Source organism: Rissa tridactyla, chromosome 6 (genome assembly GCF_028500815.1).
Source record: "Rissa tridactyla isolate bRisTri1 chromosome 6, bRisTri1.patW.cur.20221130, whole genome shotgun sequence".
NCBI lineage: Eukaryota > Metazoa > Chordata > Aves > Charadriiformes > Laridae > Rissa > Rissa tridactyla.
The window spans coordinates 1,370,075-1,384,936 of NC_071471.1; the positions used below are offsets into that span (position 1 = coordinate 1,370,075).

General features: G+C 43.1%; 1 protein-coding gene across 6 annotated transcripts in view; it reads left to right on the forward strand.

The window, feature by feature from the left end:
• Positions 1 to 14,862, forward strand: part of MCF2L2 (MCF.2 cell line derived transforming sequence-like 2) — a 152,998-nt gene that overhangs the window by 48,455 nt on the left and 89,681 nt on the right. For all 6 annotated transcript variants that reach the window (XM_054205522.1, XM_054205524.1, XM_054205527.1 and 3 more), the window contains exons 11-15: positions 176 to 367; positions 1,182 to 1,373; positions 1,775 to 1,952; positions 11,978 to 12,081; positions 14,520 to 14,608. In XM_054205522.1, the coding sequence (XP_054061497.1) occupies positions 176 to 367; positions 1,182 to 1,373; positions 1,775 to 1,952; positions 11,978 to 12,081; positions 14,520 to 14,608 (755 nt within the window). The remainder of the gene's footprint in view (positions 1 to 175; positions 368 to 1,181; positions 1,374 to 1,774; positions 1,953 to 11,977; positions 12,082 to 14,519; positions 14,609 to 14,862) is intronic.

The following is a 14,862-nucleotide window of genomic DNA, read 5'->3' on the forward strand; positions in this document are numbered from 1 at the left end:
TCTTCGCTGTAAGACATGGTCAAAACTTACTTCACAAAGTAAGACATATCAGGTAGATTAATATCCCAAACCTTTACCTTCAGGCTACAGCAGGGATTACAGAGATGGATTGTCTGTATTACGCGTGTCATTTTTAAGACCTAACTTTGGATTTTTTTTCTCATTAATTTCACAGGAACCGTTGGAGAAGGCCCAGTCTTTAGCTCTCCATGGAGAACAGCTCATCCAAAACAACCATTACGCAGTTGACTCCATTAGACCAAAGTGTGTTGAACTCAGGCGTATTTGTGATGATTTCACCAATGAGACCAAGAAAAAGTATGATATTTTGGGAAAGTCTCTTGAGCTGCATAAGCAGTTAGATAAGGTGAGTGAACCTTCTCAGATAACAGTCCTGGAAAGGTTCTACTGAAAATGAATGTTTTTATAAGCTCAGGTAATTTGGATGAAGAGAAAAAGTATTTATTCCTTTTTTCTCCATTTCATTCAGAAACTGTTGCTATAAAAATTGGAGCAGTAACTTCCCATAATTATGGTCTTAAAATGATGAAAAGTAGGAAATGAAACTAAGAAAAAATTGAGCAAGACCTAAATTTGAAATGAGAACCAAATGTATTCCAGTGCCTAAAAATGAACAGTTTATTGCTTATTTGGTTGTTTCGCTTTCTCTGCTAGAATAGCAAGCTAAATGCTTTGACAGTGTCTGCATGCTATTCCAGCCTCATCTGAAACAGGAATTACCAAAACTTTATGGTAAAAACCTGCTTTGGAGTATTTTTAACTGAGTTTTACAGGCCTAAGAAGTTTTGGGGAATTTTGGTATGGTTCAAATATTTGTTTCAGTTTTTGGATAATTGTGTGACTGAACACCAAAATGACGTAGTAGAGCTGACAGATTTGATTTGCAGCAACCACAGTAACACTTCTCCTCTTTGCTTAGAACATTTTTATTTCACGTGTTACTGGACCATCTAGCCCATGAGAGCTGAGTTGAACTCACTGTTGTTCTACGTATCTAGGTGGGGTGACTTGTGGCCAGGAGCTGTTGGGTACTACGAAGTAACTTTCATTCTCTGTAGTGACATCTTGGGGCAAATCTGTATTTCGTGGAGTAGAAGCAACACTTCACGACATGGACTGTCAGTGATGACGGAGTCTTTTTTACCCATTTTTCTTTAAAGGCAAGCCAATGGTGCGAAGCTGGAATCTACCTCTTGGCTTCCCAAGCTGTGGACAAGTGCCAGTCACAAGAGGGAGCTGAAACTGCACTCGTTGAAATTGAAAAATTCCTGGTAACAGCCAAGGAACACCAGCTCTCTAACCCGAAGGAGTTCTACAATCAGTTTGACATGATCCTGACCCCCGAAATAAAGGTAAAACCCCTCAGATGTGCGTGCACTCACTTAGAACTTCAAAATTACCAATCGCCTTGTACAAGCGAGCATACTGGGCTATTTATTTGGGTCTGATCAAATACACTTCTTTCTGTACACCACAAGGGCACAGAGGGGAGCACTTGGGGACGCGTGTTTCACTCAAATGAGTAGTCATGGAACACATTTGTGATTTTCTCCAGAGCAGTGCGAGAAAGACTGCATGAGTCACCGTGTGCTGCTCGGTGAAACAGCTCTGTGCGGAGTGCACGGGCTGGGTTGCGTTACACTGCAGCACCGTGCGATCTTCAGCTCTAGTCTGAGTGGGTAACACAAGTCCTTTCTTAAGCTGCTCAGTCCAGCACTGACAACCGCTTGTTGTTTGCCTTTTCTTCACGTAGGCCAATGCCCAAAGAATTCTACAAAAACTAGAAGATGTACAAGAAATGTTTGACAAGAGGCAAGTAAGCCTGAAGAAGCTGGCAGCCAAACAGACCCGGCCAGTACAACCTGTTGCCCCACATCCTGAATCTTCCCCAAAGCGAGCATCACCAAAGATTACCAGACCAGCAGGAGTAGGTAGGCCTTGAACAGCTGCTTTCAGATACACACCAATGTTTTGTCCACGCGGTCATGTTTAATTTTTATTATCAGAATGAAAACTTGCATTTGCTGTTCAGCGTCAGCCTTCTCAGCCCAGCTGTTAAAAATGAACGTGAAGTAGCTGTCACTGCAAACGTACAAACAAGGGGGAATAAAAAAAAAATATCAGGCTTCTCTCCCTAGGCCTAATCTACCGGGTACGTTTCTATGCTGTTTCTCAGCATGTCTTATATTGCTAATTCTTGAAAACCCAAACCAGGCTAGCCCCTACAGGTGTGCAAAGTAAGTGTGAGACCCTCTTTTACACTGCACATACTGTAATGTGAATGTTTGGCTTTAAAGGGTCACAGTCCCTCAAGTTTCAATCAGATACTCGCAAAGGTTAAGGATTCATCAGCGACACTGACTCATTTGTGCAATTTTTGCTTTTTCCCTCTACAGAACTGTTTATTCACTTTCTAGTGTTGTCCTCCACTAATTAAAAAAGTTGGACATTGCTTCTGTTTGGAATTTAGGGGAAGTTCCTGATTTGAGGTTAGTGTGTGCCTTTAGCCAAGATAGACATGTTCTGTGGAGAAGAACCTGGCCAAAGCTAATTTGAGACAGTGCTTCTTGGAGACCAGCTACCCGGTGTGTGATGGCAGGAAGAAGCTGTGCCTTTTCAGCAGAGATAGTTATAAGAAACTAAAAAATGGAACCTTAGGACTTTTTAAAGAGAGAACCTTTAGCAAAAAGCCTTGAAAGGACTAATTTACATGGACAGCATACAATAAACTTTGCTTTCTAGGCATACTGTCACAAGGTCACACAAATGTCCCTGTTGTTCTTCTCTGATTCCCAACACTCATCCTTTCTCACCAAGGAAGATCATCATCTTCCAGTTACCGTGCCGGTTTGACATCTGTACTTTTTCCCCAAACCACGCTAGCTGTGTTCTGAACACACGGTTGCTGCCTCAAGCTTCAGCGTCACTATTGGCTTAAGGCAAGGTGACACTGCGGTGCCTTTGAAGAGGTTCTGCTCTGCTGCCCGCATCCTCCCGCAATGCCTTCCCCTCTTGTTGGTAGTCAGTTAGCTGTGTGAGTTGCGATTTACCTGGACAACTCAATGAACTGACTGCGGCAATGTAGTAGTTAGTTTTCCATTGCATGTGTTAGAAAAACGTAGGGAGCTCTGGAGACCATATACGCAATCACCTTCTCAAAGCAGCGCTAACTTTGAAGTTGATCAGATTGATTGTTCACTGCGTGGCCACTAGTGCTTCAGCAAAGAGAAGTTGCAGGAAAATGGGGTTACGGGGTCAATAGGTCAGAGGTGGTTAGTCCTTGTCAGTGGCAGTACAGTTTCAGCCTGGCTTTCACCTATTGTGAAACCCCGTCTTCAGCTTAAAGGCTGGTCCTGCGTTCCTGTTCGTGCATGCAGTCTCTGGGTTTGTGTTTCTTGAACTTCTTTCTTGTCATTTTAGAGCACTTGCAGATGTTTTTAACTTAACTTTTGGTATAGGGAGAACCTTAAAAAATAGTCACTAGTATATAAATGACAATGCTTTAGGTTTTCATTCTTGTTCATACAGCCAGTCCAATACTATCAGCTCTTTCACCGAACATCATGAGATGCTCCCTTGCTTTGCCGTTCAGTGTTATAAAACCCAATACAGGGTAACTGTGTGACAAAGGTTAGCCTCTGATGTGCTGTTGCAAACTAACAGGTAGCTGAAATTTATTTTAAAATGTTGCTGCAGTTGTTCTCTGAGGAGATGTGAAGCGCAACGCAGTCCTGTTCAGACGTTGATTAGATGACTATGGCATCTCATTTGCATTCTTTGTGCCTGAAGATGACTCACCTAGAGTACCTCTGTACAAAGAAACAGAAGTCCCTGACTATCTGCAGCTTATCCTGGGGCTCAAAACCAGTTACTTTAACTGCCGTGAACTGTACATGTATGTTTAAATCTACTGTGTAATGGCATCCTCTGGTATTACCCAACTGTCCACTACAAAGAGTTATACTTTGAATTTCCTGAGCGCCCTTTCCCTCAGAATGCCAAAGCATTTGGCAAGTACTGGTAAGTATTTTAACCTCCCTGTTTATCAGAAAGAAAACTGAAGCACAGATAAGCTGAGTGATTCACCAAGGAGTTCCACAGTCTGAGTGACGTGTGGCTGAGAATAGGAACAGGGACACGGAGTCCTATTCCCAGCCTTGAAAATGAGGCTGTGAAATTCTGTTCCTGAAGCTGTCCTCTTCTGGACGTTCCTCGGTGCCCTTTCTTCACGTTCACAGCATCAATGCGGAATCAGCATTTATTTATGGGGACAATTTATTGAGCAGCATCTTGGAAAAATGAAAGAGGCTGAGAGCACCTTCTTGAAACAGATGCCGTATAACTCATTGTTATTTGTTACCTGAATATTTCTAAAACCGTGCAAAATAGAATATGGCAACAGCAAAACATGATGTTCCTAGGCTGTGTAAATACCAAGGCAGGCAATGGCAATAAATGTGGTAAACAGAAATAGAAGACCAGAAAGAAAGGCTTTTGCCCCCAGGCAGCAGGTGTAACAATACCACCGCAGCATCGCAGTGGTTGCCTGTGAAAGGAAAAAAAGTTGCATTCGTTCCAGAATGGGTTTTATTTTGTTTTGTTTCTATTTGCTGACTCTCCATTTCCCTAACAAGGAGTGGTAGGGAAAATTCAATCCAATTCAGGGTGCTAACGGAAAAATCTTAACAAATGCGAAGGCTCAGGCATGAAATCCTCCGTTGTTGTAACTGTGAGTCTCTGTTCCAGGTGGACATGTACCTAGGTGCATACAGGCAGAGCTGGCCCCAGAGCTGCCAGAAAGGGCGGGTTTCTGTCAGGGAAACGGCTGTGACAGTTTCTTATGTCTGTGTCCTTAGGGTCTCTGGTGACTCTTGGCAAAGTCTTACCCAGTGAAGATCCAGAAAGGCAGCTCAGAGCTGCAGTGGAAACTCTCCCTCACCCAGTGCTTTTCAGTGGGTCTGGAAATTCTGAAGCAAAATTTTAAATTCATTCCACTTTTGCTTGAAGCTTTTGGTTTCACAAAGGAACTTGTAAATTTTGCAGGGACAGGGGACAGGCCTGTTCAACACCGAAAAACTAGTACTGGAATTATCATGATGCTCCAAAGTTTATGCTAGCTGGACTTGATGCACATTTTAGCTGTGGGAATCTGATTAAATATTATTCACAGATCAACCCAGAAAAGGCAGAAAACCCTCTGCTGACCCTTTTATAACAAGTGCCTTGAAAATATTTTAGTAGTATATACGACGCCTTATTTCAAGGAGAGCTCTGCTTAGTCCCGCTGGAAGCTGTGTGAATACTGCTGACGGCTAAACTCGCCCCTGTATGTGCTGGGGGAAGTTCCTTTGCTCTCATTCACTTTGGAGGGCATCACTTCTGGTTATTTGACTACACGTTTGCAGACTGTGTTTCTGTACAAAACTCCTTGGCTGGAGTGGATTGGGATAAATCCACAAAGTTAAAGCCAGTACTGCCCGTCGCCGTCAGGCACAGCAGGGTAAGCCACAGAGCTGTAAAGCATAACAGAAGCTATTAGGGATGACTGTAGTTAGCATTTTTCTATTTCCATTTGCTTGTAACTGTCCCAAACTCTAACTCTGAAATGAAACTTTCCCAAAGGCTATCTTCTTCAGCATGACACTTTCTTGGAATACTTCAGTAAAAATAATTTGGGCATCTCAGTGAACAAAGCTAGGAAAGTTGTCTTGCAGTTACCTTTGTGGTGAGAACTGGAACACAGCAGTACAAAATAGTTTTGTCCCTTCCTAAAGTGTCCAGATTAGGCAGTATTGTAAGCGCGTGGGGGGGGGGAAATCTCAGCTCATACACGTTCATTATGTATGAACTTGCTACGGTTTGGCTCCTGTAGTCTCATTTCCTTTGTTGTCAGCAAAAATCTTTGGGACCAAGAGACACAATATGTTTCTCATCCCCTGCACTGCTTGTTTCCTTACAGCATGATTTTGCAGCGGCTTAAGCCCTTCTTAATGCGGGGCTGTGGGAGTCTCCCTCGCTCTCTTTGCCCCGCACAGCAGCGTGTGACCCCGCTTTCCCTCGGCGCTCACATAACCAGTGGGAACAAAGCAGGGAACTGAAAATGGCCACCCTGGGGGGTGATTTGGTTTGTTTTGGCTAGTTCAGCTCCTTATCATCCAGTTCAGTGAAGAGCAGTGCTGACAAGAAAGGAGACAGAAGTGTGTGGGCAAAGGCTGGGAGGAAGGGGAGAGCGGCACCAGGCCCAGTTCGGAGGAGGAAGGGGAGAGCGGCACCAGGCCCAGTTCGGAGGAGGAAGGGGAGAGCGGCACCAGCCCCAGTTCGGAGGAGGAAGGGGAGAGCGGCACCAGGCCCAGTTCGGAGGAGGAAGGGGAGAGCGGCACCAGCCCCAGTTCAGATGGGTTTCAGCTATTCTGGTGTCAGCCCTGGAGCTGTGGCTGCTTACTGCTGCTTTCACTCCTGCTGACATGGGAAGGAGAAGCTGGTGCAGTAGGCGAAGAGTTTTTGACCCTGTTAAAAACCCAGTTTATGTGATTCAATTTAGTGCAATTTGGGGAGGGGGGGTTGTTTTTAATAACTTATGCAACTACATAAAGAAATCTACATTGAAAGAACAGTGAAAGACTGGGCAAGGCATGTGCTCTTGAACATGTGAAGTGGCATTTAATACTTGGTAATCTGAAAATTCAGTTCTCAAAATGTCAAGTTGGTCTCCCAAAGTAGCTATTCTCTTTTGATCTTTATCTGTGGAACTCGGAGCTCTCAGGGTGGTTGATAACAGCCTGTTACCTCTGAGAAATGTTGTGAGAACAGCTCAATAAGTATTTATGAAGCACTTGAATTGTAAAGGACCATTAGGAAAAAAAATGGACAATCGTTTTCAGAGCAGGGATTTAAGTAGCATATGGATAGTAAGGCTCTGGGTCCCCACTGAGAAATACAGATACATCAAAATAGTGAATAGCTGCTCATGAATTAAGTGGTTTTGATTCCATGTACTGAATGAGGAAAGGATTCTTAGAGGAGGGTAGACCAAGATGTCGTAGCAGGGAAGGGGCAAAATTAGGGTTGCACATGTAGCTTTGCTTCTGGCATCTCTCATCTTCTAAATGCTATAAAGTATTCACCTAGGGATTTCTTTGTGTGCAACATAAATGTGAAATACAGGAGCAGCGATGTCAAAATTTCTGGAGCTCATTAAGCAAATAACATGTTTAACAGCACATTGTACATACAAAATCCATGACTCACCCTACAGGCATCTTAGCCAACTGGGAACATGAAATTTGTATGGAGGAACACAGCTGGAGCCTTTTCAATTCTTTAAATAATAAAAATTAAACTGGTTCCATCTCAGATAAATGTATAGGACTGCTCGTTGGGTCCATTCCAGCATTCCTCACAGTCGCTAACACATAACACGCACTAACTAATAACAGCTGGATAGAGGATAAAAGAAGAATGTCTTGCAAGAGTCAGGGGCTGTGTGCGGGAGAAGGGAGGCTGCATGGACATCAGCTGACTCAGAAAAGATGGTGCATGTGATTTTCATTAATGGTTTTGGGAAACCACCCGTTTCTATAGTTCGAGATATTTCTATAAACGAAGTAGAGAAAAGGAAAAGATGCTTTCAATTTTGTGGCTGTAGGGCTGCTAGCGTGCTTGGGCAAGTCCAAGGAAACCAAGTAGCATGTCTCCTTGCAGAATAATATTCCACATACAGGGCCTTACTCTGTGCTGCTTATATGGGCGGATTTTCAAGGGGCTTGACCGCAATTTTGCTAGAGCAAAGAAGTATAGATTATATTCCCTAAGAATGGAAAAGACTTTCTGTATTAAGTCACTAAATGATAAACCTTAGATGCTCCGGTGTTTCTTTAGCTGACTAAGCATGCTGTTTTGTCATCATCAGCATTCAAAACCGCTATTAAATAATTAATTCTCTTCAAACTCACGTTCCTGGGGCAAAGCACGAGCTGCGAGCCCAAAATAAACACTTTAGCAGACTAGTTGTTTCCATGCCTGACTTCGATTCTGCTGTAGGTGATTAGTGAGAATGGACAAACTCTCCCACAGAAACCAGATGGGGACGCACGTTGGGATTGGGAAGTTCACCCAGGACCTGAATGTAAAGCATGGCTCTTACCTGAGGGGCGCTGTGAATACCTTCAAGTGCTGGGTCTGCGTCATAGACCTTGGCTACAGAGCCTGTCTAGTGCTAGCCACTGAGTTACATTCGCTCTGGCAGGAGCAAAGGGGAGCCCAGGTACCTGGATGGACTAACCCAGCTCTCTCCGAGTGCCGGGAGCTGCGCACAGTTCTGGTTGTGCCTCCCTGTACGATGTAACCCGCTGCGAGACACGAGCTCCTGAGAGATGGTGCCTGGACCTTGCATGAAACCACAGCCTTGCCCCACGGGCAGCACAGCAAGTTGTCCTCACTGAATTTATTCCAGTGCTGGAGAGTCTGTGAAGCAACATTGAGCGCATGCCCTTTCCTAGCAGCTTTAGGGACAGTACAGCCCACCTTACCCCTTGCGGCAGGCTAGGTAATAAAACTCTAATTCCATATTTATCATCCAACATGTTCATAAAAAACTAGTGAGCTGTCCTAAAGCCCCCCGGGAGAAGCACAGTGGTGCTCCAGGTGAATGCGAGTGATAGACCCAAACCCTGCTTTACTGTAAACATCCTTTCAATAAAAAGTTTACCTCCGCATACAATGCCCTTTAACTATATTTGCTTTAAAAGCATCAAGCAATGTAAAATACTAATGAATTCAAAATGAATTCTTCATTACTCATTATCCAGGGGAGTACTGTGAAACAACAGGATGAAAACAATCTTGAAACCATGCAGATTGGAGATTGTTTGTAGGTCTAGTTTGCCTTTGTTCCCGGGCCTTTGTTCTTCCAGTAGGCAGTTGAACACCATCACCTTCGGCTTCCTCAGCAGTACAGTAATGACCTCGAAATGGCCAACCGTACTGAATTTTGTGAGGGAGTTTCCCTTATAAAATATTTACAGTTCCAGAGTACTTAGCTGCTTCTTTCTAAATGACTGCAGAAACTACTTAACTGGAGTGACATGCAGCAGTCTCTGAACACGGGCCATCCAGTAACTCAAAAATACTCTGGAGCATAACCAAAACCAGATTCCTTCCGGTTTTCAATTCATTTCTGGGTCAAATTGGAAGGGGAAAGTTTGCTGTGTTGATCTGAATCAAATTCACCCCTGAAATACGAGCAGTTGGATTTGACTGTTTCCTTATCTTGTATCTGCCACCTTCTTTCTGACACGTGGCATATTGATGAAGCCGAGTAAGGTAATAAACTGACTGGGGTAACATGCTGGGTCAAAGAGCATCTGCACTTGGGCTTTCTGTGAATGCGTCATCTTTCACTTAAACCTGCCAGTGCTGTCATTCCTGGGTCACCTGGAGCTCTCCGCGTTTGCAGGGTGTGATCCAGACATCGGAGTCATAAGGGATTTCCATCCTTTCTGCTGACTGCTTTCGGCCAGGATTGTCCACCAGCATCAACCGTCCCTTCAAGTCAGAGAGTTTTCTGGTTAACGAACAGGTCAAACAACTTGGTATTGCTGACCACGCTGTTCTAAGCAAAAGTTCTTGTGTTTCCTGAAGTGATTTCCTTTGCTTCCATTGCTTTTAATAACACATCCAGTCATATACAACTTGGGATTTAGCTTTGTAGAGCAATCCAACGGACTGAACTCAGATTTAGATGGGGTAACTGAACACTGGCAGCCTATCTGGGGGGGTCAGGATTGGCCTGGCAAGCGTGCGGGGAAGAGAACGAAACAATGTCTCGGGGTTTTTTAATTGAGTTGGGATTTTTCTGATCAAGTCTTAGATTGTTTTGGGTTTTTTTAAATGCTGATTTTTCAAGGTATGAATGAGAGAGAGCTGGGAGAAGCTCCAGGACAGAATATTGTTATTGTGATAAGTATGATCACAGCCTGCGTCTTGTCAAGGTTGTGGTAGATGAGAACTTAAGGCTCAATAGAATTTCAGGATGCATTAATATGGAAGAGAGTGAATTTGCTGATGTTTATAACCACTTTACTCAGGGATTCATGGGGAAAAACATAAAAGAGCCTGTCTGAAAATTTATCAAATAGTTGATGAAGGTTGGTATTCTGGTTTTGCCAAAGGTAGAAATCATCCTCCCAGCAGATTAGAAAGGTATGAAGAACTTTGACAATAAGGACAAATAGCTTATATTTGCTTCATCTTGCTTTTTTCTCCACCTTCGTTTCAAGATGTCAGTACACCACTTTTTTGGGTGAAATAACAATACCTTTGAGAGAACAATTACTACTTCATGGAAGGCTCTCTTGGGGATGGGAAAAAGGCATCTGCTGAAAGTAGTGCTCAAAATCAAACCACCCCCCTGCCGTATGTTCTGAGAGTGAGTGATGGAAGAACCAAATAGAGTCGACGTTTGCATTTCGGCTCAGTCCTGGGAACCAGAAGAACCTTCTGCTCGTTGATTCCAGCTGCTGGTGCCGGCCAGACTTTGCTGTTCCATTGAGCAGGTTTCTAATACGGAGCCATTGTGAGGCAGTGATAGGCGTGCGATGGACATTGCCAAGTCCTCGTGTCATTCGGCATGGGGTAAAACAGGAAGATTTAGGAAAGAGTAGGAGAGAAGCTGCTTTAATTAATGCTCTTCCCAGCCGCGTGATAAGGCAGCTGAAAAGACACAGGATATATTATTGTCTGTGAAAATGATATGTTGTCTTTTTAACTGCATATAATTTGGGGTGTTTCTATGCCTTTTTTTCTTTTTTTTTTTAATTACATTAAAAGAATTTAATGACAAGGGCATTTGAAAAATTTGTTAACATCCTCCCTGTTCAAAGATGTCTGCATCTTTTTTTATTACATCCCTCAGCTTCTCCCAGAGAAGAAAAAGATATTAGTGACAGCCAAGAGTCTCAACTCCGCAAGACATTAAACTTGGTGAAACCATTTTGAACAGAACGTTACTGTACGCATTTGAAAACACCAGCTTTTACTTTTGGAACAGTTCATTTAGAAAGTTTCCCCAGAATAGACCTGAAAAGGACCTAATCTCAGAATTGCAACAATTTCATTCCTTGGTGCCCGACCCAGAGTCTTTCATAATTTCATCAGGTATTCATACTTGGTTTTACCATGACACACGTGGTTGCCTGTATCAATTCAGCAACTAAGCACAAGGAGAGCACTGTTTGCCTTGTGCTTCTGTAACTGTGAACTCATCAATTTAAAACAGATCCAAAATGTAACAGAGATGATTTTCTACTCAAGCCAAACGTGCGCCTCCCCGTCTCATAGCTCACTCTAAGCCTTTGCTTTGGACAGCACGGGGTAAGTGGCTACGTTGCTAAGGAGGATTTTCTAGTAGCGTTAGACAGCTCATGGTCAGCTGTGGTTGATTCTGAAATCACTTCCTCAGATTCCCTGTCATTACATACATGGCCACAGTGACTTGTTGAACACCTGTGTGATTACTCTTGAGACTTCTTCATGTGATGAAACCTTATAGGGAACAATCCTTTATCATCTGACACAAACAAACCATTACCAGAACCAAAATCTCCCTTCTTTGGGAACCCATACAAGTCACAACACCTGAGCTGAAAAACTACGCAAGTGTTGGTAGAGCCGGCTGACATTTGCTGGGTTACCCTGAAGGTGGTTGCCAGGGAGGACGCCACAGCAAAGCTGACGTTACGGCGTGGAGCTGTAAGAGCCCATTGGAGACACAGTGGGGCACCGAACATGGCCCATCCCTTGTGCCAGCTGGTCCTTCACCAGCCACAATTCAGTTCTCCAAGGCTGGTCCCAGTTACCAGGGATGTGACGGGAACTTTGCTCGTTGCCTGCATTAGGAAGTAGTATTTCAACTTCTAGCACACATTTTCTAATGTGACTTTCTTTTTGACTCCTTCAGCTGCCAACAGGAGGTCCACAGAAATTTCCTGTCCCCCAAAGTCCATTTCTGAAGTTGAATTATCAAAAAAGAAAAACATTAAGAAGACTAAAGGTGGAATTAAGGTAGGAGTGTCTGTGTTTTGGGGACACCCCATATTGTGAGAGAACTCAAAACAATATAAATATAGGTTTATATATTTATACTTGGAATTAAAAAATCAAATGTTTACAATTTCATTCTCTGCTAAGCTTTTTTTTTTTTACACTTCGTGTTGCAGTTTGAAAGTTACTCAGATGACAGTGTTAAAAGATTTATGCTCATGTACATGGAAAACCAAGTTACACTAAAGTAGAAATCACTTTGAAATAATGAAAGGGGAAAAGTGGAGGGAATGTCCAACAATAATACATTAAAGTGCATCCTAAGTGCCCGTCCTTCCTTAGGGCGTATGAATGTTTTCTTTCTAAAACTGGAATCTTATTCCAGCTCCTCTGAACTTAAGATGTGTTATGTTCAGGGTTTTACAAAGTTATATTTTTTTCCTCATTTAAATATTTTCTAAGGGTAGTCTCTACACAAAGGAGGAAAGACTAGACATTTAATATTAAAAACCAACCCAATAACCAACCAACAAAAACCTAAACAAAATTCCATTGTTACCTGTTGCTGCATGGGCAAAGAACGTTCAGGGAAATGCGTTTTGCTTTTGTGTCTCTGTGATGAGATTTGTTGCATTAGCGTTTCTGCAGCACGATTCTGTTTAGGACTCCGGGCACCCTTCTCCTTCCCTCCCTGTTCCCAAGCTGAGGTGTTTTGGAGCCCAGCCCTTACAGCAGTCTCTTGTTGGAGCCGCGGAGTGGCTGGGACACGAAGCTGGCAGAGCAGGGCAGCCCCTGGGCCCGCCTGCGGTATTTTAAGACTGGAAACAGAAGGAACCAGAAACTTCATTCATCTGCAATTCTTGTCACTAAGATGAAGTGCAGCTGCATGCTGAAACTTCTCATTTGCCCAAGCTAGCCAAAATAGCCGTTTTCAGAGACCAGACTTCTTTTTTTCCTGTCAAATTCAAGTAATGCCTCATTTGTCTTATTTAAAATCTTTGGGTTTAGACCATGTAAATGTACCTGTGAAAGAGACAGGAGTACCGCTGAAGTTGCATTCCTACTGGTCTGCGCACCAATGTTTTGTAACTTTGCTGACATCCCCTGTAGTTAAACGTTTACCAAAACTAAGACAAAAATCAAAACATAAGCAGTGCCATTCACTCACAACCTTTTAAATAATAACATCCCTTTGCCATCATTTTCTTGCATCTTCCTTGCATTAAGATTTATATTATTAGCTCTTTAGGGCAGCATATCATTAGAATGGTAAAAAATGCACTTTAAGGTATGTTTTGAGACAGAAAAAGGCCCAGACTGTGTTGAGGGAAATAATACAAGTAATATTCAAAAAAGAACAGCAAGAGAAGTCAGGTCCGATGGGGAGAGGTATTCTCATCGGTAATGCGGGTAATCTCTTGCATTCCTCCCACACCGGTAGATGCAACAGCATGGTACAGGCTTTACAAAAACACCCCCCATTCAGTCATTTTTAAGTCTACTTTCCAAGACTACCATGCAAATTATGCACCCTCTCCTTCCCTCCCATTGTTCCTATAAAATCTTGCATTTTATTTGTTCTGATAATAGTTCAGGTGAGGATAGTTTAGTAACAAATTCCATCATCATCACCAGCCAGCTAAATAATTTAGCTGTATAGAAAACAAGACAGGCCACTGCCTTTTTTCCCCAGAATCAGCCCTTAAAAAGGTAAGTGCTCAGACTCTACTGGAGTTCAGATAGTGGCTTGGATTAGCTGCAAACTCAGCAGGTGAGTTGTTCCACTGAGTTCGAAGGGCGCCTTTGAGTAAGCCCAAGTAGCACATGACTTTTAAAGCTGCAGGCGAGAGGAAAAGCCTGCTTAAAACTCGCCTGGAGCACACCTGAAAAGATCCAACTCTGCAAGACTGGGCATGGAGGTTAATGTTTATCAAAATATTCTGTACAAAGCCCGAGTCCATGTCAACCTGTGGCCAGCCCTTGTTCCTGTGTACTGTGCTCAGGCTTTGAGGGTATGTGCTGCCTTACATAGCACTCCCGCTAGGAGAAGGACACTCCTCAGAGGCACAACACGATTCCCTGGACATCTCCATATGGCATTGTACAAACAGCTTTGAAAATGTGAAGTCTTTGGGTTGGCTTCAGGCCAGAAACAAAAAAAAGTCATATTTCAGAGTCCATAAGGAGATAATTCACCTTCTGTGGTGGAAGAACATAAAGACTTTGCCTGGAACCAAGAACGCCTCCCATGCCAATACTGACCAAGGAAGCAGGAAAATAGAGAGCAGAGGTGTTCTTGAGTTACAGCCTACACATCTAGAACGCTGTTATTTTAACTTGGCTGGTGACTTGCTAGACTAGGTAGGATCTGGGTTTTATTCTTTTAAAGAGTTAAGGTTCTCCAAATAAAAGCATCAGCAATTAAGTATTTTCACTTTTAATGTGTCCTTTTAATTCAGATTGAAGTGATGCACGAAGCCAGTCAAGGAGGATCTAGCAGAGTGCTGGTGATGAGTGAAAGCGATGAGAACTTGTCGACAAGGAGAAGGTAAGGCTGCACACATGAGCCAGGGTCGTTTTTCTGTCCTTAGAATGCAGATACCTGCATTTATAGTACATTATCTACAACTTCTTTGAAGTTCGTTAAGATTAATAAATTAGATACAGTTAAGTCACTGAAATGCTTATAGCCACGTGTTTACACGCGGTCTGTCAGCTGGAAAAGCAAGCAAGGTTTAGCTTTTGGTTCGGGTTCTTTTGCAATTTTTTTTTTTTCTTAGAAGCATTAGTTACCTGACGTGA